At 49.0% G+C, this 24,903-nt stretch overlaps 1 protein-coding gene across 3 annotated transcripts in view; it reads right to left on the reverse strand.

Annotated features, from left to right (window-relative positions):
- TNPO3 (transportin 3) overlaps positions 1–24,903 on the reverse strand; it is a 1,153,743-nt gene that overhangs the window by 593,065 nt on the left and 535,775 nt on the right. For all 3 annotated transcript variants that reach the window (XM_069629554.1, XM_069629553.1, XM_069629552.1), the window contains exon 10: positions 3,952–4,043. In XM_069629554.1, the coding sequence (XP_069485655.1) occupies positions 3,952–4,043 (92 nt within the window). The remainder of the gene's footprint in view (positions 1–3,951; positions 4,044–24,903) is intronic.

The raw sequence follows: 24,903 nt of genomic DNA on the forward strand, positions 1-24,903 counted from the left end.
TTGGATAGCAAGAGGCATCCAGTTTGACGAGCTGACACCATCAAAGACCCTGGATGCCAGTATGTTGGGAGTAAAAAGGTATGCTCTTGGGTTAACTATACTGACTCGTTTCGATTGATGCCCTGCACGAGGGCCAACAACACTTCTTTGGCTGACTGGAAGTATCTCACCATGCTTTTCTGGAGGGCCAGGTCGTCGTCAACGGCGTCCCTGAACCAGGCAAGGACAAAACGCATAGCCATCCTCCCCCAAAGATTTCAAGATATCCGTAAGTATACTCCATCTGTTGAAATCTCTGGATGTGGTGGATGCCTGTAGAGTACTTCATCCAGATGAAAGGGACTTCTTTTCACAGGTTCACCGCTCCTCATCTTGTATAGACTCGATTCTGGCCTCGCCCCAGCTAATGTCTTTCACAAGCAAAGTGAACATTGCCCCGAAGGCCCTCTCCGACCACGCCCCAGTGTTGCTACAAGTTAGCGCCTGAAACCTAGTTCTTTTGGCTGGACCACAAAGGTGTTTATATGACCCAATCTTGAATGATATGGCCTTGAGGGATGGGGTGGCAAAAGCAATCAAGCACTATTTTCAGGAGAACCCCACTGAATTGACACCCCAGCCACGACATGGGACACCATGAAGGTGGCCATCAGGGGAATTCCAATAGCTCACACACCGGCATACTATAAGGGGAAAAAAGCAAGCCCAGGCCCAACTGGACCAGGAAATCTCAGAGATTGAAGGCAGATATAAGAAGGGGTGGTCCCCTAAACTCCATTCAGCTCTCTGCATTGCCCGAAATAAATTAGAGGCCTTATATGCCGAAGAGACAGTGCAAACCCTGATGTCTGTCAAGCAGGGTTATGTCAAAAGCAACAAGGCTAACTAACTTTTAGTGAGGAAGTTGGCTCAAGCCAGAAGACTTAATTGGATTATAGGTCTTAAAGACCAGCATGGGTAACCAAATATGGGGAGCAGGATAAACTGAACCGAGCAAGGGCCTATTTACTGGAGACAATGTCCGCCCCAGGGAGATCGATCTCGGCCCAGAGAAGTTACATAGTGGAAGCGGTACTGCCCAGTTTAGCCCGGGAAAAGATAGAGGCATTAGAAGTCCCAATCCAGCAGGAGGAAGTGGAGGCGGTAATAAGGTCCCTGAAATCCAGAGCACCAGGCCCTGATGGATTTTCGCCAAAATTCTACAAACTCTTTAGTAGCCAACTGCTCTCTCCGTTTACAGCCCTTTTGAACTCTTTTAGAGAAGTGGGTAGTGTGACCCCCTCCATGGAGACCTCCACTACGATCCTTTTGCTGAAACCTGGCAAGGAACAAGAGAATGCGCCTCTTTTAGGCCTATCTCGCTACTGAATATCACCGCAAATAGTTACTCGAAGGTCCCAGCAAATCGCTTAGCCCCACTCCTCCCCACATTGATTAATACTGATCAAACAGGCTTCATCCAAGGTAGAAAGAGGGGAGATCAGATCAGACTGGCCTTACATTTAAAAGAGGCTACCACTAAGAGTAAAGGGACGATGGCCCTTTTAGCCCTAGGCGCAACCAAGGCGTTCGATAATATTGACTGGTCCTTTATGCATTTAACTCTAGAGGCCTTCATTTTTGGACCTCAATTCAGGAGCATAATAGCCGCCAATTATTTCTCCCCATGTACATTACTCCAGGAACGCTCACCCTGCCCCAATTCTCCCTACATGTGGCACACGACAGGGATGCGCCCTCCCCTCCCCTTCTGTTCGCCATTATTATTGAACCAATGTAGCAGCACATACGTAGGATTGTTTCAATCCAAGGGGTTGGGGCTCACGACTCTCCCCACAAGATATATTTGTACGCTGATGGCATGCTTCTCTCCATTACTAACATTCGACCTTCCCTTCAAGCGGCCCTACAAGAACTGCAGCAGGGTTAGAAATACATTTTGGAACATCAATGGCATTAGGGGTGGGGCTAGCCTCACAGGACATCACTACTTCCCTACAAGCTCTATGCCCAATTCAATGGGATACCACATTTACTGAATATTTGGGGGTCCGGGCTTCCAGCCGGTCAGATGGATCTCTTTGGGGCCAATTTCTACCCCTCATTAAAACACTAGAAAAGGATCTAGACAGACGGGCAGACCAGGAGATTTCACTGATGGGCCGAATCACAGCAGTGAAAAGTAACTTACTCTCCCCTACTTTGCTTTTGTTCATCCCTCTCGGTGGAAATTCAGAAAATAGTATTGGACCGGCTCCACCATAAAGTCCTGGATTTTATATGGCGGGGTAAGAACTCTAGGATGCCTAAGAAGGAGGTGATAAATGGATCCCGGCTGGGAGGTTCCCAACTTACAGAAATATGTGGAGGCGGACCAGCTTTCGCACTTGCTTACATGTACATTCAGTGCTCCCGTGCCAAAATGGATCGAGATCGAACAATCCAGAAGCGCTCTCCTCCTCCGCTTTCTGCCCTTTTTGCCCCCCACATGATCTGAAAACAATGGCAGCGCCTGCTCTCCTCAAAAGTTACCCTAAAGGCATGGGACGAGGCGGTAAAGGAGAAGAAGATCCCAAGGAGCATAGGCCCACTGTCTCCGACAACCCCGCCTTCACACTGGGTATGCACCCAGAAGCTTTTGGGAACTGGAGTAAGGAGGAGCGGGGGGCTACACACACTAGCTCATCTATTGAACGAGGGCCAACCACGCTCTTTCGGGGATTGCAAACAGGTATTCCACCTTTCGGAATCAAACAGGTTCCCATACACTCAAATACGCCGTTGGATCACGCACACGGAAATAAGGCAAAAGGCCACTCGAACTCTTATCCCTCTTGAACTGACAACCTGGGAGGGCTTGGGCACAGTTGGGATCTCGAAATTGTATAAACTATTGAGGGAGGATCCGCTGACCTACCGCCGGCCGGACTATATGCTCCACTGGGAAGCAGACTTGGGCCACCAACTGGAGCACGTAGAAAGGCTAGATATTTGGCCCAGGGGCCATTCCTCATCCAGATGCATGACCAACAATGAGTGCGCTTTGAAATTGCTGTTCCGCTGGTACTATCCCCGGGCACAGATGCATCACTTCCAGGCCTCAATTCCCCCCGCTTTGTGCCAAAACTGTGGGGCACGCAGCTCCTACTTCCACATGTGGTGGGGCTGTCCCCGATTTGATCCTTCTATGAAATCATTGTGGAGCCCATAGAAGCCATCACGGGCAGCAAACTTCCAAAGTGTCCCAAAACATTGCTTCTGGGGGCCCCACACAAAGGGGTATACCTGAAATCTGGGGTTCGGGCGAGGTCGACACATTTGCTGCTGGCGGCGTGCATTGCCATCGACCGGCGCTGGAAATGAGCAGAGGGCCCGGACTTGCCTTTATGGTGGATTAAGGTTTGGGATCTGCTAGTGGCAGAGAAGTTAACAGCTGCAAAGGAGGGAAAGTGGCACCAGTTTCACTCAATCTGGTCTCTACTACTGGACTATGACCTTAAATTCCCAGCCCTAACATTCAAACCCCGCCTGACACTACTTAGTATATCCAGGCGAAGGTAGGTGACTAGCAGGCCTTCGAGTAAGAGCTGGCAAACTGGGTGGGGTCCAGGGTGGAGATAGGGGTTCATCTGGGCATTCCCAACCAATGAAGTGTAAGCAAAAGGACTCATGTTGACTACGGTAACTCGTGTGTAGTGTTATTTTGTCATGTTAGATGTTGATTTGATATACTCCAACCAATGAATAAATAAAAATATATTGGAAAAAAAAGAATTATGGTCTTACTGGCAGAAAAAGTTGGTGTTGGTTATTTTGAGGAAATGAGACTTCAGCTCAAGCTGGGAAGAACATTTGAAACACCAAGATGTTGGGAATCTGTGGGGGGAGTGAATCTTTTAAGCATTTATTTACCCAATGCCAATGCAAGTTGTTAACAAAGCTTGTACTCACGGGTCGACACTCTTGGCAATGGCGGCCATGATGAATAGGACAGCTTCGGTTACCTCCCAGGAAGGGCTCCCATCTTTCAGGGTTGAATATAACTGAAGAAAAAGAGGAGATCCAGGTTGAGGTAGTAATTTAAAATATCATACACACTGGGAAACCAGCAGAGCAATGTGGAAGTCATCAAGGGCAAATGAACACTGTTTTAATAGAAAAAGTGGAAGTTATTATACAGACTACCAAACTCCTCGTCTATCATCCCCTTTGCTTCCATAATTATTGGACATTTCATCCTCCAAGGACAAGACTCAAGCACAACGCAAACTAGCTGTGATTGACAGAAGAACATCTTACAAAGGTGCATTTGCCGTCACTCCCCTAGGCAGCACAAGCCATAAACAACAGTACGTTTTAAGAGTGTGATATCGAATTGGACTGTTAAGATTTCTGCATAACCCTCCTGTAAGGGCTGCGTAACCATCTAACCCAATGGTAGAACAGTGCATCACCCAAACGGAAAGACTAGACTCTCCAATGGTAGCTGGACAATAGTCAGATGTAGCCTCTGGAGAGAAGGATGGCAGAGAGGTACCATTAATCCCAGTAGACACCAAAGAAGAAGAAACCATGATGGAGTACTGAATACATTTAACCCATCTCAAAGGTCACACAAACTATTTATGATGGGAAACTAAGTGCTCAGTTTACACATATATAGAGTATAGTGTAGATTAACAGCATTAAGATGGATTTCTATAATGGCCAGAACTAGATATTTGAGAAGGCCACACTAGTTATGATGAATAGGGAGCTCAGAGGTTTTCCAAAACCCAATCAAGGTAGCAATCATGGAAAGCAGTCCAGGCCTAGTCTCATGAGAGTTTGGGTGGGGTCATGGGCCCTCAATGGGTCCACATACAATAGCACACAATACTTCAATTAAGACGGTTATAAAATAAAGTTATTTATTTAGGCCTTTAAAACACACTGAAAAATTCAACTATCAGGTAGTACAAGCACCCAACACTCCGATACAAATATATGAATCACCTTTGGATTCGCTTAATAGTCATCAGCAAACAACTTTGCAAGTAATGCAGGCAAGTACTGTGAATGCAATAACATGATGGGAAACCATCACAAGCACAAAATCTAGCTTCAGAAGTCCAAACTGTAAGCTGAATGGGGCCTTGTGCCTAAATGTCACAGAAGGATGCAATTGGCTTGTGGTGGTTATTAGTTTCATGTTATTTAAAGGTTCCACAACAATTTACCAAACGACTGGTATGATATCGTGTTACAAACTCATTTAGGCAACTTCCCATCCATATTCTATGAACCACCAAACTTTTGGGTTTTGTTTCTGGACCTGACCTGACTTGACAGACAAGTGAAGATTTGAGCTTCACTTCACTGGCCCGTTGCTCATTTCGTCATTGGGAAACTGATCAGTCCATCAGACTATCAATACTGGGAAACTAGGTTTCCTTTAGTCCCTTTACCTAGTTAGCTTTTTGGTAACTTTTTAACAGTGCACATAATGTTTTACAATGCAATGCGGACAGGTTTGCATCACCCAAGTCTTTCACACAGGGGATTTTGTTACTTTTATATGTCCCTGGAGACAAGCTGTTGACAGCAAGTACCTTCCATGTTTACATTATTTTTAGTGTGCACCTTTGCATTTACCGCATCTGGCTACGAAATTTTACAAGGGCCCTAAAATGGCTGCGCCATGAGATTTTTCGCTTGTCTTTTCGTCATATTGTTTGGACTTCTTCCAGCCTGCTCAGGTCAGGAAATCCCTTAAATGGTCATGCATTTGCCCAGGAAAGCTGTTCTCTCAGGCTACTGCATGCCATGTGTGTGGACCCAGGGAATGGGTGGGGCTATTCGGTCCCACTCCATATCTGGAGCACCAGAAAGTCGAGGTGTGGGGCATGAGTGAACCACTGCTGGCTGTTTGAATGGCGCTGATCCTTACAATTGCTGGGCCTGTACTTGCTTTCAGGCAGGATTTATGATAGTAAGAGGACCCCTGTAGCCATTTCTTCAGGTCATTGTTGGAGCCAAGTTTCCAGTGTAGAAGAGCAGCAAACTAAAGATCCGTGGACTACTCCCGAAGAGGCCTGGCAACCCTGTCTGCATTAGGCCGCGCAAACCCATGTTTGACTACCTGCTCTGTGAAGGCCCTCTGTGGTGCTTAAACCCTCGGACTGGTGGTACCAACCAGCTTCAACGCCTTCAAGGATCATCCGTACTAAGACTTCGGAAATGACAATGGACCCCCCCCCCCCACCCACAGTGAAATGACCAGCTCTCCAGTGAGTTACATCGACAGAAGTGCTGCTGTTCTGCGTGTTCACCCAGAACGTCTGGAGCCAGCTCGTGCCACAAGTGACCCTGTCCTGGAAGGTATTCACCCAAGACTGGAGAGATGCCTGCCATCGTAGTTGTGCAGTGACCTTTGGTGGCAGTCACAGGTGTCCTGTAAGGTGTCTGAAGAGTCCTGCATTGTTCAATCTGGCATGCCTTCTTCGCCAGGGGTTGCATCCTGCACCAGCAGCCTACCAGAGAAATGCTCGGACCCCGCAACCCGTGGACAGCATGCACCGGAACAAATCGCGGGAAAACCAACAGCCAGCAGCCCCCAGTCAACCCACCAAGTCAATGAGAAAATCAGAGTCAGGGAGGTGAGTACTTGCCAAGCATTCAGACATCCCTGTCTCCCAGATAATAAAATAAACCTTAGAATATACGTAGTTTTATTCCATTACATATTTTTTTTTTAATCTAAAAACTGTACCTAAAAGATAGAGAAGTTACTTAGCAACTGGTAAAGTTCTTTCGACTGGATGTTCCTCTAACGTACTCAACATCTTTGACATGTAATGTCCACAGCGGTGCACTTCAGAAACTTTCAGCAGAGGGCAGCCTGTGTCGATGACATTGGGTCGATGTCCCTCGAAGGCCTCCGTCGATACCAACGTCACCGGATGTTATGAATAGTACACAGCGCCCGTAGCCTCAGTTTAAGTTTTTTCCCTCAGAACGTGTGGCACCAGTCTCATGCCTGCTTTGCAGAAACATAAGCTGCAATCGCATAGGAAATTCTCCAGACGGGCAGGCTGGGAGGGCGATGTGGAATAAGTTGGAGGAACATCCAGTCGAAAGAATGTTACCAGTTGGTAAGTAACTTGTTCTTCAAATGGATTGTGTCCTCCAACATATTCCACATCTTTGACAGACTCCCAAAGCAGTACCAGTAAATGGAGGAGGGAAAAGAACAAAGATCCAATCAGATTGCGGAATAAAGAACCGCCTTCCCAAAGGCCATATCCTGACCATGGATCGTATCCAGGGAGTAATGTTTAACAAAGGTATGGAGTGAAGCCCATGTAGCGGCATCACAAATATTCCTAATAGGAACACCCCGCTGGATAGCGGTGGAAGTAGCCATTCCCCTAGTGGAATCAGCTTGCAGCCCTTCAGGAGGGTCCTTACACGCCAATCGGTAACACCCCGTAATGGTGAAGACAATCCACCTGGACAAGGTCTGTTTGGTAACAGCCTGGCCCAATCTGTGTCCAGCATATCCTACAAAGAGTTGATCGTCCACTCCGACCCTGGACATCCTAGAAACGTAAAAGCTCAGAGCTCTCCTAGGATCCAACCGATGGAGCCGCTCCTCTTCCTTACCAGGATGAGGAGGGTAGAAAGATGGAAGAACCACCTTCTGACTCAAATGAAATTCAGATACTACCTTAGTTAGAAAGGAGGGACATACCCGCAGTACAACCCTGTCCTTGTGAAACACAGTAAAGGGTGGCTTAGAGGATAGTGCCTGCAATTCACTCACTCTGCAAGCTGAAGTAACCGCAACCAAGAACACAGTCTTCAAGGACAGTAATCTCAAAGGACAAGAGTGCGAAGTTTCAACTGAGCATGCATGAGAAATTTCAAAACCAAACTCAAATCCCAAACCGGCACCTGGACAGGGGACAGCGGGAACACAGTCAGTCCTTTAAGAAATTGAGAAATTAAAGGAATCTTTTAGTAAGAACATTCTTCAGACGAGCGCTTAAAGAAAGACAGCGCCGCCAGGTAACCCTTAATGGTACCCACTTGAAGGCCCCTGTGGGCCAAAGAAAGACAAAACCACATGAATGGAGCACTGTAAAGGATCAGCATTGTGATCTCTGCACCAGTCGCAGAACTTATGCCTACGGCAACGGGTCAGGGATTGTTGCAGGCCGCCTGGCCAAAAGCAACACCTCCATCACGTCATCCGGGAGGTCCCAATCCTTATACCTCAACCTTTCAGATAACAAGCGTGAAGGGTGAGAGTCTTGACCTCTGGATGGAGAACCGAACACCCCTCCCCTACCCTCCTCACCATCGTGCACACGAGAGAGCAGATCCTTTAGGTAGGGAAGACTGCGTGGAGGGCAGATGGACATTTCTAGAAGGTCCGGGTACAACGCTCTCCTGGCCCAATCCGGAGCAATGAGGACCATGTGGGAACCGAACATCCGTAACACTTGAGGAATGAAGGGGACTGGATGAAACGCATACAGCAGTGGGAAGGACCAATCCACTACGAACCAATCTCCTAAGGTTCCTCTTGGAGGAAATTCCCTTGAACAGAATCTCTCGCACTTCCGGTTGACGCTGGTGGCGAAGAGATCAACTTGCAGGGTTCCCAAAGGGCGAAGATCTCCTGAAGGACTTCCTGATAGACCATGCTCCGCCTGCTCAAAGCGTTCACCGCTGCATTTTCGTCTCCAGCCAGATGAACTGCTGAGATCGAAATTCCCTGCTGGATAGCCCAGAACCAGAGCTGCATGGACTCTGCACATCAGGAGTGACCCTACACACCCACCTTTTTTTGTTGAGGTAATGCATGGCCACTGTATTGTCCGTCATGATCAGGACACTCTTCCGCCGTACAGACTGTTAGGCAGAATCATATGCAGTACCCTTAGGGAACACTACATACAATTAAGACTACAAGTGATAGTACAATTTCACCTTTGGTACAGGCCTGTACTACAAAGTAAAGTGGTAGCCATGGCTGAGCAGCCAAACTTATCTCAAGAGCAAATGAGCAGTAATAGGGATTACACAAAGGACTACCATTACTGTGACTCAAACACTGACTCAAGGTTTTTGGTTAAAAGATATGACAATGCATTACTTACCGTAAAAGCATTTCTGATGGTTGTATCAGCTTAGGTTCACATGGTGTGCATAGGTCCGACATCCAGTGGTCAATGCGGAGTATTGCATTTTGTTTTTCGTAGTCGACAAGGGGACGTAGACAAGGCGTGTCTGTAACATTATCCCTATAGTGACGTGCGGTGTACCCACAATCCCTCACGCGTTAAGGTCCTGCTGTTTGTATTTTTTCTGCCCTGAGGGAGCCTTCTAGACGTGAGTGAGTACAGAAAAGAGAGATATAAAAGGATGTCTATGTTCCTTCCATCCGAGCGGGGAGGAAGGTGGGCGCATGTGAATCTAAGCAGATACAACCATCAGAAATGCTTTTACGGTAAGTAATGCATTGTCTTCTGATGTTTGTTAATCTGCTTAGAACCACATGCTGTGCATAGACTAGCGAGCAGTACCCGGAGTTGGAGGTGGGTTGTGAGAAGGAACAGTAGAGAAAAGGTGTCTTAATAATGCTTGTCCCACCTGGGAAACAGCTCTAGAGTGGGCATCTAGACAGTAATGTTTTGTAAAGGTGTGTACAGAACTCCAGGTTGCCGCTTTGCAAATGGACTCAAGGAGAACATTTGCAATGAAAGCTATGGAAGCCCCAGTGCCACGAGTAGAGTGTGCTCTTGGCTTGAAGAGTAGTTCTCTCTTAGCAAGAGTATAACAGAGTGATGCATTGAACAATCCATCTAGATACAGTGGCCTTTGATACTGCATCTCCTTCTCTTCCTGCTGCCACCGAGACAAAGAACTGATTAGTCTTTCTCAGTGGTCTAGTTCTTTCCATATAAAACATAATGACAGCTCTGCGCACATCCAGTGTATGCAGGCTCTTTTCTCCTAGATTTCAGGGATTTTGAAAGAACGTTGGTAGTTCTATTGACTGGTTGACATGGAATTTCGAGATGAATTTCGGTGTAAACCTTGGGAGTGTGCGTACACCCACCTTATCTCTGAACCGTTACAAAGGGGTCTAGAACAGAAAGAGCCTGTAGTTCACTTACTCTCCTAATGGAGGTGATAGCTATTAGAAAAGCAGTCTTAAGAGTGAGGTGTTAAAGAGTTGCCTTGTGCTCAGGTTCAAAGGGTGAACCCATGAGCCTGGTGAGTACCACATTTAGGTCCCAGCCAGGAGCTGGGTTTGCTATTGGAGGGTGTATCCTTTTTACCCCTTCCATGAAGGCCTTGATTCACTGGAACTTTCCACCATGACACTAAGTTGGGAAGTGGTGTATGTAGAAAGTGCCGCTAGGTGGCCTTTAATAGAATTGAATACTGGACCTGAGTCCAGCAAATGGGTCAGGTACAGAACAATGTGCGTGGGAGAGCAGTCAACCGGGTTGATGCTTCTTCCTCTACACCAGATGACAAATCTCTTCCATTTGCTAGAACAGTGACGAGTGTTAGGCTTTCTAGCCTCCCTGAGGATGTCCATGCATCCCTGCAGGAGCTGTAAATGTCCAAATTCTATGATCTCAGGAGCCAGGCTGCTAAATTCATAGTCTGAGGGCATGGATGCAGAGTCCTGCCCTTGTCCTGTGACAGCATGTTGTACGGGCAGGGAAGTTTCACTGGAGGAGACAGACATCTCCATCAAATGAGCGAACCATGGCTGTCGGGCCCACATAGGGGCCACTAGTATCATGGTAACTTGTTCCTGGTGCATCTTGTGCACAATCCTGTTGAGAAGGGGAGTCGGGGGAACAGCGTAAACAAATTTCTCTGACCATGGAATCGATAGACCGGTCCCCTTGGATTGGTTCTGGGGGTACCTCGAGGCGTAATCTTAGCATTGTGAGTTCTCCAGAGTTGCGAACAGGTCCATTTCTAGGAATCCCCATTTTGTGAAAACGTCGAAAACGATGCCTTCGTGTAACTGCCATTCGTACTCAGGGCAGAGGGAAGTCTCTGCTGAGTTCGTCTGGAAGCAGATTGAGTTCCCCTGGTACATGTTGTGACAGTAGGAACATGTGTTTGAAAGCCCACTTCCAGATGTTCTGGGACAGCTTGGACAGTCCTGGAGAGTGAGTGCCCCCTTGCTTGTTGAGGTAGTACATGGCTGTGGTGCTGTCCGTGAGGACCATCACCGTCTTCCCTTGTAGGTGTGCCTGGAAGGCTTTTAGTGCCTTGAACACAGCCAGTAGCACCAGTAAGTTTATGTGCTTGGATGCTACGCTCAAGAGTCCACACTCCGTGAGCAGTCTGATGGGATAGGTGAGCCCCCCATCCTGTGAGGGATGCGTCTGTGGTTAGAGTGGCTTCCACTGAGGGGGTGGCGAATGGTTTCCCTATTACCAGGTTTTCCTTCGACCACCACCGTAGCAAGAGAAGCAAGACCTGCAAGACCACCACTCGATTGTCCCATGGTGCGCTGGCCTGCCACCACTAGCTGTTGAGCCACTCTTGCATTGGGCGCATGCGCAGGCGCGCGTGAGGTACCAAATAAATACATGACGCCATCATTCCTAGCAAGCGCATTGCTCTGCATACTGTCACCTCTCGACCAGCCACATATTGAGGGATCTGAAACAGCATGTTTTGGACCCTCTCGTTGGAGGGGAAGACGAGGCCGTCCTTCATTCGAATTAGAGCCCCTAATTCCCCCTGGCTGGGGTCTAAGCTGGACTTCTTCTCGTTGATGGAGAAGCCCAGTTGGAACAAAAGGTCTACAGTCTTTTGGGTATTTGAGAAGCAGGTTTCGTAAGAATCCCCTGTTATGAGCCAATCGTCGAGGTAAGGGTATACTGGGATGGACAACCTGCGCAGGTGGGCCGCTGCCACTGTCAGTACTTTCGTGAATACCCTCGGTGCTGATGCTATGGCAAAGGGTAGCACTCTGAACTGGTATTGTTTGCCCTCTATAATGTACCTGAGGTATTTCCTGTGCGCTGGCAACATTAAAATATGAAAGTATGCATCTTTCATGTCCAGTGTTGTCATGTAATCTCCTTGAGATAGCAGTGGGATCACTTCCTGCAAGGTCACCATACGAAACTTTTGAGGTTTGACAAATTTGTTCGCTGGGCGCAAATCTAGTACAGGGCGCATGGTTAAGTCCTTTTTGGGTACAAGGAAGTACACTGAATAAATACCTTCCGTTACCTGAGATAGTGGCACAACCTCTATGGCCCCTTTTTCCAGTAGCTGGTCCATTTCTTGCAGAAGGATGGCGAGGTGTTCTGGTGTCATGCGTCGTCCCCTTGGGGGTCTGTACGTTGGGGAACTGTTGAATTCTATACAGTAGCCGCGGGCTATGGTTGATAGTACCCAGCGGTCTGTTATTCCCTCCCATGCTGGAAGAAAGGATGCTAATCGGCCCCCGAACGGCGATGCATGGGAGGGGACCCGAATCTTCGAGTCATTTGGTGTTAGTGGCTTGGGAACCTCTGGGGGTGGAACCCCGACCGCTCCCTTTGCCATGGCGTTGTCCTCTCTGGTTGTATTGTCCACTGGTACCTTGGTTAGAGGACCAGTTGTTTGCAGAGTACTGCTGCTGCTGATTTTGCTGCTGGCGTTGGCCTCGAAAAAAGCGCCTATTGCCATAGCCACGTCTGTTAGGAGGCCTAGAAATCTGGTCTAGGGTTTTGATAGTGTCAAACTCTTTCTTTGCCGTTTCTAGTGCCTCATCAACCGCCTTCCCAAAGAGGTTGGCATCTTCTATAGGCATCTTCTATAGGCTTGTTGATTAGAGACGCTTGTGTTTCAGATTTAAACCCCGAATAACGCAGCCAGACATGGCGTTTGAGGAGTATTCCTTGGTCTAGGGAATGGCCAGCCGTTTCTGCAGCATCCACAGCGTTTTCCACGATGCTTTGGTTGACTAGGGTCTCTTCAGTAATCGTGGCCAGAAGCCGTGTACGTAGGTGTTCTGGCACCTCCTCGATGTCCTCACAGAGCTTGCTCCATTGTGCATCTGCGTAACTTGCTAGCAAGGAGTTGTTTGCAATCCTTGCAGCAGAGGCTGTGATCCTCTTCCCTAGGGCATACCATTTTTACCTTCTATCTGGTGGTGCTTCGCTGGTTGACAGCGGGACCCCTGCTCTTTTCCTTGTATTTGTCACCACTAGGGAGTCTGGTGCAAAGTGGCCCCTGACGTACAACGGGTCTGAAGGCGAGGGACTGAATAGTTTTTCTATCCTCGGGTTGACCCCCTCTGACCAACGCGGGGGCAGATAGTGAAGGGATAATTCGTCTCATTATTGAGGCGAGGAGGGGAATGGTTTGGCTGACAGGGTTTCTCTTGGATTACCTTTTCCACAAAGTCAATGTCAGGAGAAATTTCCCCAGTGTCCATTTCAAAATGCGCTGCTGCCTTGCATATGAGTGCATTAAATGTAGGTTGATCGTCTATAGGTGACGTGTTCCTATTAGGTGAGTCCTTGGGAGGGGACAGGTTTAGGGCATCAGGGTCCGAAAACGCTGAAGGGGACTGCCAGGGCTGTGAAGCCCCGTCCTCTGGTCTTCTCCAAAGACCCCTTCGCCTATATCTGGATTACCTTCAAAACCCTCCTCTGGGTTTTGTTCCTCTTCGCTGCCTAAAAATTCGTCCTCCTCTTGGAAGTGGGGGTCCTCTCCAGTGAGGTCATAAATCTACATCCTCCTGAGGTCCCTCTCTTGCCCTTTTGGGCGTTGGTTGGTTTTGAGTCTCCATAAACCTCTCCATCTTCTCCATACAGAACTGGAGTCTCTCCAGGGTCTCATGAGGTACCCCTGGGCGGTTGGGGGGGGAACGGAAATAGGTTATTCGGCCTGAAAACGCTTCAACCTCTCCCATAACGTCGAAGAAAGGTTTCCGTCGCTGTCTGAAAAGCCTTCTGGCAGGCTAGGAGTTCCTCTAGATGAAGGGGGCAGTTCCTGCCTTCTTTTCGGCGTTCCTCTAGCCTTCTGAGCGGTATTCGACGTATCTTTCGCCGTCCGCGTCCTGCTATCGGTGGAAACGATCCTCTCCAGGCTCTCGACGATTAATTTGTCTGTGGAGGGCTCTGGTCTCGACGTTACGGGTGTCGCGTGTTCTACGTCGACGGGCGCTCTGACGGAGCGCTTCGTCTGGTGGTTTGGGGGTAGCGCAGTCGCTGGTCGCGTTTGCAGTTGCGAGGGGTCTTAAGACTCTTACGGTCTGAGGAGGACGCCGGTGGAACCTGCATCTCCGTTGGCGCTGATGGTTTCTTCGTCTTTGACGAAGAAGAGCCGTGGCTTACGTGTTTATGGGAGTGTTTTCTGTGTGAGTCAGTGTCGCTGGGGTGTTCATCCCCATAAGCAGGGCGTGAGCCGAGCTTGTCGGGGCCGGGGACAGACTACGAGGAGCGCGAGCGTTCCTTAGAGAGGTCAACGACTTCCGAAACAGATGTCGGGTTATCACATTCGTCACTTTCTGCGGCGGCGGCAGGTGAGGAATTGGACCTCGACATGGCGTAGGCCGCCCACCTCTTGACCCTGCGGTCCTTTAAAGTCTTAGGCTTAAGAAGCTGACAAGCCGCGCAGCTGTCTTCCTTGTGATCGAGGGGCAAGCAACGGTTACACCGTTTATGCTTGTCTTTCCAGGTGAACTTGCCCTTGCAACGCGGGCAAAACCTAAAGGGTGTCCTCTCCATAGCCGAGGGAAAGGGAGGGGAAAGGGAAAGGCATTCTAAGAGAGAAACAAGAAATGTCCCACGACCCCACTCTCCCTACTGTCTTTTGGCCGGCGAGGCCAGGCCACGTGTTCGGCAGCGCCGAAGGATCTCCTCCGTCTCGTCCCCACCGTCGAAGTTCTTGCTCGGCGGAGAGACAGCTGCTCAGCTACGTCGAGGGAGGGATCTATAATGGATATTAATAAGGAACGACCAACGGTCGAGTAAATGAATTTGCAATGTCTCTCAAGGAGCTCCGCGTAAAGGCGACCAATATTTGGGCGGAAAAAAACAATCTGAGGGACCTCCACGCGTGAGGGATTGTGGGTACACCACATGTCACTATAGGGATAGTGTTACAGACACGCCTTGTCGACGTCCCCTTTTCGACTACGAAAAACAAAATGCAATACTCCACAGTGACCACTGGATGTCAGACTATGCACAGCATGTGATTCTAAGCAGATTAACATTAGAAATGATATTATATGATAAGCTATTTATAACGCGCTTAATACCCAGAGGTTTCTAAGCACGGACCCGGGGATCAAACTTGTGTTGCTCTGCATCGTCTTGCTTCTAAGGCGAGCATGTTGACCCGGAGCTATCCTCTTGGGAATGTCTGCTGACATGAGAGCATCCTAGGTGTATCTGGCTGAGTGTGTCAGACCAGAAGGAAGAATGGCGAGGTAAAGAAGTCAGAGGCTGCGGAAGAGTCTGGTGGCCGAATCAGGAAAGTCAAGATGAATATTCAAGTCTTTGAGTATGAGAAGCTTGGAGCTGGAGGCAAGAAGAGAAGAGGGGAGGGAAGACCATTCCGGACCAGCAGTGCAATAGATGATAGCAAGAGTCAACAAGAGGGTTGGGGAGACACCAAGCCTGCAGTCTAGGCATTCCAAGGAAGAGTAGATCTGAGAGGGAATGATAGTAGCAGGGACCAAATCAGGGAAGATCAGGGCCACTGCGCCTCCAGACTGGTTAAGCCTGCGCTTACAGAGGATCTTGCAGCACTCAGGAAGGAGTGCGACAAAAGCAGTGACAGCTGGCAGTGAACCACGTCTCAGTGAGTGCGAAAACGCCAAGGTCAAAGTCTTCAAGGAGGCGACATATGTCAGGAGTGTTTAACAGCAGAGTGAGAGTTAAGGGTAGGTTGGTGAAGCTGTGAAGAAGCTATTTCAGCAGGACGGTACCAGCAGTGAGAGGACAGCAGACCGAGTCACAAGTTTCTCAGTCTTTGCGACAGGAAGAGGGTACTTTGGTGGTTCTGGCTTGTCATCTATCAGGCTCGGTGGGGCAATGGTTGAAGCGGCGGTCAAATCTTCTGTTTCTTGGGCCTCGCCTCTGGTGAGGGGACTTTCAGGAGCCAATTCCAGTTGATGCAGGTCTAGGAGGATGCCGTCTAAGTGGCAGGTTTTGGGAAGGTGGGTTCAGGGCTGTCGTCAAAGCCCCCAAGCACTTTCGAATGCAACAGCGGCCTGGGAGTGTGCAGTAGGGGCTTGGGAACGTTGCAGGGACATGTCGACATAGGCTATAGTGCGGGGAGGGTTGTGCCCGCTTCAGCTCTAGAGTACACTGGGAATAAAAAAAACATCTTCTAGTAGCAGCCCTATTGAAATCGAGGCCTAGCTTTGTGTAATGCTCACCTGGTTCCCACGGAGGCGCGGGTGTGGTCTGGACGGCAGTGGCCTCTTCGAAGGAGATGTTCAGCACCCTGAAGATGGCGTGGGCTGGGTTCCCAAATCCGGCTTGTCTGGCTCGGATGAATACCCTTCTGTGAGCGAAAAGGAAGGGTTAATACTCTGCGGGTTTTGTGTTGATCTCCCGTTCCCCTTCTCACCCTCCTTGCAACCCTTCTCACCCTCCTTGCAACCCTTCTGTAATTCCCTGTGGAGACTCACCTTAGGGATTGAAAAGGCGAGCTCTCCATCCTGCTTCTGATGCAGGGGCGCGTTGGGATCCAGTTACGTCACTGGATAGTAAGTTCGAGTTCGCTTGTCTGTTCCGGTAAGTACCGTAAATGTTTATGGCAAGCTTGAGTCTAAACTGTTCCTCTTCTCTTTTGCAGGTAATGGAAGACTCCGGGCTGAGGGCGGTTTCCGTCGAAAACCTGATTTCAGGTGAGTTTTGGTGTAGGCCCACTACTGTCTTCTCCTGTCTCTTTTTCCTTAGGGGCCGGAGTTCGAGAATGCCGAAGAAATGGAGCCGGTACGAAGCAGAAGCTGAGTCCAACCTGTAAGCTGGTGAGTTTAAAATAGTTCGTTTGCTACGGTTCTTGCATTCACTAATGTGATGTTTGCTTTTTCCCCATAGGGGCCGGGGTGCTGAAATGCCCAAGGAATGGCATCGACCCGAAGGTAAGAAGAATTAGCTTGGCGGGTAAGTACTTCTTGGTCATTTTCCCCTTCTCACCTTACTTTCTTCTCTTCGTCTCCCCGTAGGTGCTGGAATGCTGCAGGAGATCCGGATGGGCTTCGCAGAGCCGAAGGCGCCACGGGCAGGTAAGAGAAGTGCGCCGAGATGTATGCGACGCAGTGAGTATTTAAAATGATGTCTTTTTGCAGGAACGTTGGCGTGCTGAATCCGGAATGCAGCTTTAACAGGTAAGGTTTGTTTTCACCTGTTTCTTCTTCCCTTTTCTATCCTTAGGTGTTTACAGGATGCTGGCAGGCGTGGTCGAGGACTGGAGCAGGCACGGTGAGCGTCCAGCTGCTATGAGCAGAACAACGCGAAGCGTGGTTTGCTGTCTGGGCGTGGCTTAAATAGCCTTTCAAGTAGTCCCAGGTATGTATCCTTCCACTGAAGGTATGTATCCTGCCACCTGCCACTCCCGTGTGATTAAGTAGTTCCTTTTTCATCTGGAAGTTGTAGAATTATCTGCCAGGTAAGGAAATGGCAGCATGGTCTGCCAGGTAAGTTTGCACCAAACACTATTCCTTCCATATCTTGTATGAGCCTGACGCCAACGGCGCCAGGACTGAGTCCAAAGAGCCCCTATCGGGGTGACTGGAACTTCCCTAGTATACATGTTGCCTGCCTCTGAGGGTGCCGGGCCCTGTCTGGCCCCTTGGAGGTAGGCATCATGACACTTTGTGCTGCAGCCAGGGCTGCGGCCCAAGCCACACATGGAAATAAGTATGCATGCGGGACTAGGTTGTAGCACAGGCACCAGTGAAAAAGGCCAGGACTGCAGATTCATAGACCATTGTCTCATGTTGCCAGCATTAGTCTACCAGAAGGAATGCGACCTGCAAGGCCACAAGGTGGTTGAGAGCTCTGAAAACCTATCCCACGTGAAGGAGAGCACGAGGCTCCTGCCTTCCCCACACCAGCTCCAAGTAAGAGCTCCCAGATGCCCCTGTCCCAAGACCCCCAGTATTTCAAGGTACCAGTCAGTCCCAGACCACCATAACCTGTTAATGTGAGCGTGGAGGGGTTTCTCTACACAGGCAAAACTATGGTTCTGGAGACAGTGCACAAAGGAGCAGCACAGGACCCTGTGACTTGGGAGTATGCAGGCCGTGGAACTCTAAGCTCTTTCAGGGATGGCGCAAATTTGTGTTTTTCTTTAGACTGGTTAGGTCCACCAATCGATGGGAGGAAGTCTTCTTGAGATCATCCCTGTCACTTATGAGGAGACCAGGACAGCAGTGGTACTCAACAGGCTCTGGCGGTCGTTTGAAGATACTGGGGATGATTTGCTTCATGCCTCAGAATCTTCTGTTTCAGTACCAGCACCACAATTTATCCAGGAACACAGACTCCACCAATCGTGTCCCATACACCATTCAAACTTGGGGGTGGCTGTCCAATAGGGACTCACAGTCTTTACTGGTTTCATTCAGACATACTGCAGGACAAAGGACAGGGGTGTTTCAGTCACCTCCTCCAGATTCCTGTCCTACCAGGCACCGAGACCCTTTGCAGGCTTTCCTTGGGAAGCCAGGCCAAGTCTAAGGGACAGGCGAATCCTCCCCCACACAGATAGGTAGAAGAAGGACCCAGAAAGGACAAGTCATTGTATTTAGGACTTAAAAAATTAAGACCACCAATCGTGATTAAAAGGTGCCCCTTGTGTCCCCTACAGCAGCAGCAAAGACAGCATGAAATAAAAGTTCACAACAGGTTGTGCAAAAGCTACATTGCCACCAGCATGAACAGATGGATCTTTCACAGTAGCACAATGTTACTGGAGGGGCGGGAAAAGGCATACATGATCTCCCCTCATCACTCACTTAAGGTGGGGTGTGTGGATTATGAAAAATAAACTCATAATGGATACCTTTGACCTGCTAACCTTAGGAGCTAGTCAACATAAAAAAACAATCGAGGGGAAGCTCTAGGAGTTCCCAGCAACACTACACAAGGTGTGCTGTGTTGCTTTAATAAAATGTAGATGCCACAAAGTTGGAGGAAAGCATGACTCAAAATTAGAAATACCAAAAAGGTTCCAAGCCCCAGAGTAAAAGGATGGTCGGGCGAGGGTGGAGGTTTCCAGAAGAATTAGAAAAAATGCAGGTGTCCAGCAAAACAGTGTGTATGTAATATCTAAAAACTTTAAAACAGTTTCTGCATCAATATTAAATGTACATAATGTAACTAAAATACAAAGTATAAATCTAAAACTAATAAAAGGTTCCTAAAGGGGGCTCAAGGATCACTTTAAAAAGCAAGAACACAATAGCAGCAACACGCATAATGCTACAATCTAGTTGCACTTTTAAGTAAAATAAGCATTCAATCCAAAACTGACTCAACACATTAAAACATTTAAAATTCAACCAATAGTTTAGGATGTCCAATCCAAGTCCCTAAAGTGCTTTTCCAGCAAAGTTCACTAGTAAAGCATTAAGTTACTTTTGGTGAGATTTTGGCCCTCTGCTGACTGGTGTGAAAGCATAAAAAGCAACAGAAAAATGGGGTTCCAAAGGTGGACGAGATCTCTATAATGGTAGGTATGGCAGAGCAGTCGGGCTGAACTCAAGGGTGGGTGGAAGGCTGGCCTTGATGTACAGATATTCTAAATAGCCCCCACCCCAGAGACTACAATAGCACTGGTATACTGATACATATCCAATTATTCTGTGCAAGATTATTATATTGAAGTCAATTAACTACTTTAGCGTAGTAAAACATAGAAAAATAAATTATGTATAAGGAACAAGTTACTTCGCTGTAAGGGAATAGTTTCTTACCTGTAACTCTATTTCTCCAGCATTGGTATCTTTCATGGATTCACATGCTTAGAATATTCCCCGTCAGACTGGGACCCCTCGGTACACATATATAGCCTTTTCCAATAGGAAAACTTCTGACACTTTTGTGTCCTATCTACGTCCTTTTAGGACCCGCCTACGCATGCTCCGTAGGCCGTCCCCGTATAAGAGGCCCGCCCCCGCGGTTCCCCTACAGATTTCGGCCCCTCCAAAGTAGGAAGGGTTAATTTTATCCATTAAATCCATTACATTCCGGGGAGGTTAGTGGGCGCATGTGAATCCATGAAAGATACCAATGCTGGAGAAATGGAGTTACAGGTAAGAAACTATTCCCTTCTCCAGCATTGGATCTTTCATGGATTCACGTGCTTAGAATAGATTGTATAGCATTAACACTTGAGACGGTGGTGAGAATGTAATGTAATATACCCTCAACATACTACACAATGCATATGTACAGTAGGAATAAGTTACCTCATATAACCTTACCCACATAAAATGAACTGTCATTAAAAAGGTAGACAACAGATTCTCCACAGCGTGGAGCTTACCTTACTGAAACAGATGGCGCAGGACAGCTCTTCCCATCTGCACCTCGTCCGGATGCTGCCTAGCAAGGCAGTAGTGGCGGGTAAACGTGTGGGGCACTGACCATGCCGCAGCTTGGCATATGTCCGTCAACAGAATTCCTGCCCACAAAGCTGTTGAGGAGGACATCGATCTTGTAGAATGGGCTCTAGGATGTCCTTGCAGTGGCCTTCCGGCCTTAGAGTGACAAAACGCAATCGTCGATGAGACCCATTGAGCCAATCCTTGTTTAAGATTGCTTTTCCTCTCGTCGACGGACCATACGCGACGAACAGTTGTCTAGTAGACCTGAATTCCTGTGTACGATGTAGGTAAAATTTCAGAGCCCTCTTAGCGTCCAGGGTATGAAGAGCTTTTTCTGCTGCCGATGATGGTGTGGCGAAGAAAGTAGGGAGAACAATGGACGAGTGTTTGTGATACACTGTCGGAACTTTTGGGACGAACATAGGATTAGTTGCCAGGACTACTTTGTCCTTAAAGAATCTTAGGTATGGCGGGTCTACGACCAGCGCTTGCAGTTCCGAGATTCTTCTAGCTGATGTGATAGCAATCAAGAATGCCAACTTCCACGAAATGAATTTTATGTCGGACGTGGCCATAGGCTCAAAAGGTGGTTTCATTAAGCCTGCCAACACTGTGTTGAGACTCCAAGTCAGGGGGAAACGTTTTTCCGGGGGAAAAGCTCGAAATAAACCCCTCATGAAGTGTTTTACAAGTCTGTCGCTAAATAGAGGAGACGACTGCCTTTTCCTTGTGAACCTCGAGATGGCCGCCAGGTGCACCTTTATCGATGTGAAGGATAATCCCCTCTCCGCTAAGAGGAGCAGGTAAGGTAGAACTTGTTCCGGCGTCACCGACAACGGTCGTAGGCCCTGTTGCCCCTTACACCATTCACAGAACCTCGGCCACTTATAGGAGTAGGATTTGTTTGTAGAAGGGGCTCTAGCCGCCTGTAGAATTTTTTGGCAATCCTCTGAAATGTCTAAGGCGCCGAACTCCGAGAAGTCAAGAGCCAGGACGTAAGGTTGAGACTGTCCGGGTCGTAATGCCACACCGTGCCTCTGTCCCGGGATAGAAGGTACGGGACTTTCGGAAACGCTATGGGATGTTCCAGCGACAGATGGAGGAGGTCTGAGAACCACGGTTGCCTCGGCCAGTATGGTGTCACTAGAATCACCCGGCAATTGTATCTGCGTATCCACTGTATTGTTTTCCGTATGAGGGGAAACGGGGGGAAAGCATAGAGGAACATGTCCGTCCATGGGAAGGAGAACGCCTCCCCCACCGACCCCTCTTGGGGCCATCTGCTTGCAAATTGCTCGCATTTCTTGTTGTCTTTGGTCGCAAAGGCGTCCAGAGGGGGTTGACCCCATTTCTCGAACACTTTCCTCAAGTGACCCGTGTCCACTTCCCACTCATGTATCTGGGCCATGCTTCTGCTGAGGGAGTCGGCTTGGCCGTTCCTCACTCCTGGAAGGTGATGAGCCACGAGGGAAATTCCGTGCTTCGCTGCCCAATGCCATGTTTTCTGGGCTTCTATGGAAAGAGTCCTTGATCGTGTCCCTCCTTGTTTCCTCACATAAAACATGGCTGTTGTATTGTCGGTCAGTATTCGCACTCGCGAACTCTTGATGTGTGGTAGGAACGCCTTCAAAGCCCATCGTACCGCTCTGAGTTCCAGTACGTTTATGTGTAGGAGTGACTCTGTTGGAGACCAGCGACCTTGCGTTTGGAGAGCACCCATGTACGCTCCCCATCCGGTTAGGGACGCATCCGTAACTATGGTGCTCTGAAACTCCGGCTCCTGTAGGGGCACACCGCTGTTCAGATTGTGGGAACCCTGCCACCACTGAAGGGTCCGACGTAGCTTGTCGACGGTTATCTTGTCCGACCACGATCCCTGAGCCTGTGTCCATCGGTCCGCGAGGAATTCTTGGACTGGCCTCATGAATAGTCGACAGTTTCTCACCAGATGGATGCAGGATGCCATGGCCCCTAGGACCGAAACATACTTTCTCACTGAGATCCTGGTGTTTCGCCGTAGTCGGGCCGCTTGTTGAATGAGTCTTGAGGTCCTGTCGAGGGAAGGTTTCACCAGCCCTAACTGAGTCTCGAACTGTGCCCCCAAGAATACCAGCATTCTCGATGGCCGCAGAGAGGATTTCTCGAAGTTTATGGCGAATCCTAGCCGTTGTAGAAGCTGCATGGTGGCTTGCAGACTTGTGTTGGTCGACGCTGGGGAGGATCCCCTTACCAACCAGTCGTCGAGGTATGGGTATACGTGGTGGTTTTGCTTCCTTAGCCAGGCAGCCACTGGAGCCAGGCATTTTGTGAACGTTCTGGGGGAGGTCTTGAGCCCGAAAGGAAGAACCGTGAATTGGTAGTGAGTTCGCCCTATTACAAAGCGTAGGAATTTCCTGTGTTATCGACACATTGGAATATGGAAATACGCGTCCTGTAAATCCAGGGACGCCAGGAAATCTCCCTTTTGAACTGCGCGGATCACCTCCTGCAGAGTGAGCATCTTGAATTTCAGGCTCTTTAAGGACTTGTTGAGATCGCGTAAGTCTAGAATGGGACGCCATTTGCCGTTCGGCTTTTTTACGACAAAGTATCTTGAGTAGACTCCTTCACACCTCTGTGAGGTTGGAACTAATTCTATCACGCCCTTCGCTAACATGTGTAACCTCTTGTTGCAGTACCTTCATATGGGACTGAGCGGTGAACGCAGGTGGAATTTGCGGAGGGTTGTGTTTGAATTGCAGAGTGTCCGTTTCTTATGGTGTCTAGCACCCATTGGTCCGTCGTTATCCTTTCCCATTCGTCGACATATGCTGAAACTCTTCCCCCAGAACGGTGTGTGGTATGTCACTGCTGATCTTTATTCTGCTCGTCTCTCGACGAACACGGGTATGATGGTCATTTTCTGGAAGCCTGGAAGTTTCGTCGACGGTTAGCCGATTGTGAGGCACGTCGGTATCCCTGGGAGGGGTAAGCCGATCTGGCAAAGGATCTGTCTCCAGAAGAGAATCTTGAATTACCTGAAGCCCCTCTAAAGGGATGAAAAGACTTGTAACTTCTGCCACTCTGGAGGGCACCCAATGAACGTGCTGTGTCCGAATCTTCTTTCATCCCTTTTAGGGCCTCGTCCACCTTTTCACCGAAAAGAAGGTCTCCCTCAAAGGGCATATCTAAGACCTTGTATTGCACTTCTGGCCTGAAGTAGGTGCACTTAAGCCATGACTGTCGACGCAATACCACCCCATTGTTGACTTGCTTGAAGCCTGACTCGGCGAGATCCACCGCAATGTTTATTGCGTGATTTGAGGCTTCCTCACCCTCTCGGACCAGTAGCATCGCCGCCTTTCTCTGTTCTTCTGGAAGATGGTCAAGCAGCAGAGCTATTCTGTGCCACATCTCCCTATCGTATCTGGCCACAATTGCCAGAGAGTTTGCGGCCTTTACTGTGGTCGCTCCCACGGAGAGCACTTTCTTGCCAAAGGCATCTTGGCGTCTCGCCTCGTTCTCAGGAGTCGTCGTGCACTTGTGCTGTGCCTTTGCCTTCCTCGCTGCTGCCGCCGACACCACAGAGTCCGGCGTTGGTTGGGAGGATAAACACTTGGGGGTCGACTCTGGAGCCTTAAACTTCTTTTCTAGGCGTCCTTTCAATGCTGGTTCTGAGAATGGGTGTCTCATTGTCTGCAACCCCTCTTTCCATACATGGTCTAGTATTGGTATCGAGAACACCGAACTCCTTCTCTTGCCCATGTGGTCGAACAAAAAACAATCCTTTTTCTGTTCTTGGGACAGACCAAATTCTTTGCATGCCTTCTCCATCATAGAATGGAATGACGCAATGTCGTCCGGAGGGGACGGGTGAGCCGGGCTTCTGGGGTTTTCCAACTCCGCTTCTGACTCCCAGGTAGGATCCCTGGAGGGGGATAATGAGATATCCGACATGGCTCCCCTGTCAGACTCCGAATCTGGTAGCTCACCTTCCTCCTGTGCCAGTGTTGAGATTGGCGTGCGTGGGTGCGTCGGTCGACGGGACGGGCCCGGCTCGTCGACGAATGACTGTGGCAGGCTTGCCTGGGGTAGTCGCTGGTCCAACGACTGCAACAAGGACTGAAGCGTGGACAGAATATCCAACGACAGAACCGATTGAGGAGAGGGGCAGATACCAGTGTAACGGATGCCCTCGTTGACGACTTGTCAGCCGCTCGTAGCCCTAAGTCTGCTGGGCCGGCAACTCTCTCGTTCTCGTCCTCCGAGGACAGCAACATAGCTTGTTCTTGAAGCAAAGGCTCCGGGGGGGTCGGGTCAAAGACTTC

This window comes from Ambystoma mexicanum, chromosome 12 (assembly GCF_040938575.1).
Source record: "Ambystoma mexicanum isolate Mex_15411 chromosome 12, UKY_AmexF1_1, whole genome shotgun sequence".
In the NCBI taxonomy this organism is placed as follows: domain Eukaryota; kingdom Metazoa; phylum Chordata; class Amphibia; order Caudata; family Ambystomatidae; genus Ambystoma; species Ambystoma mexicanum.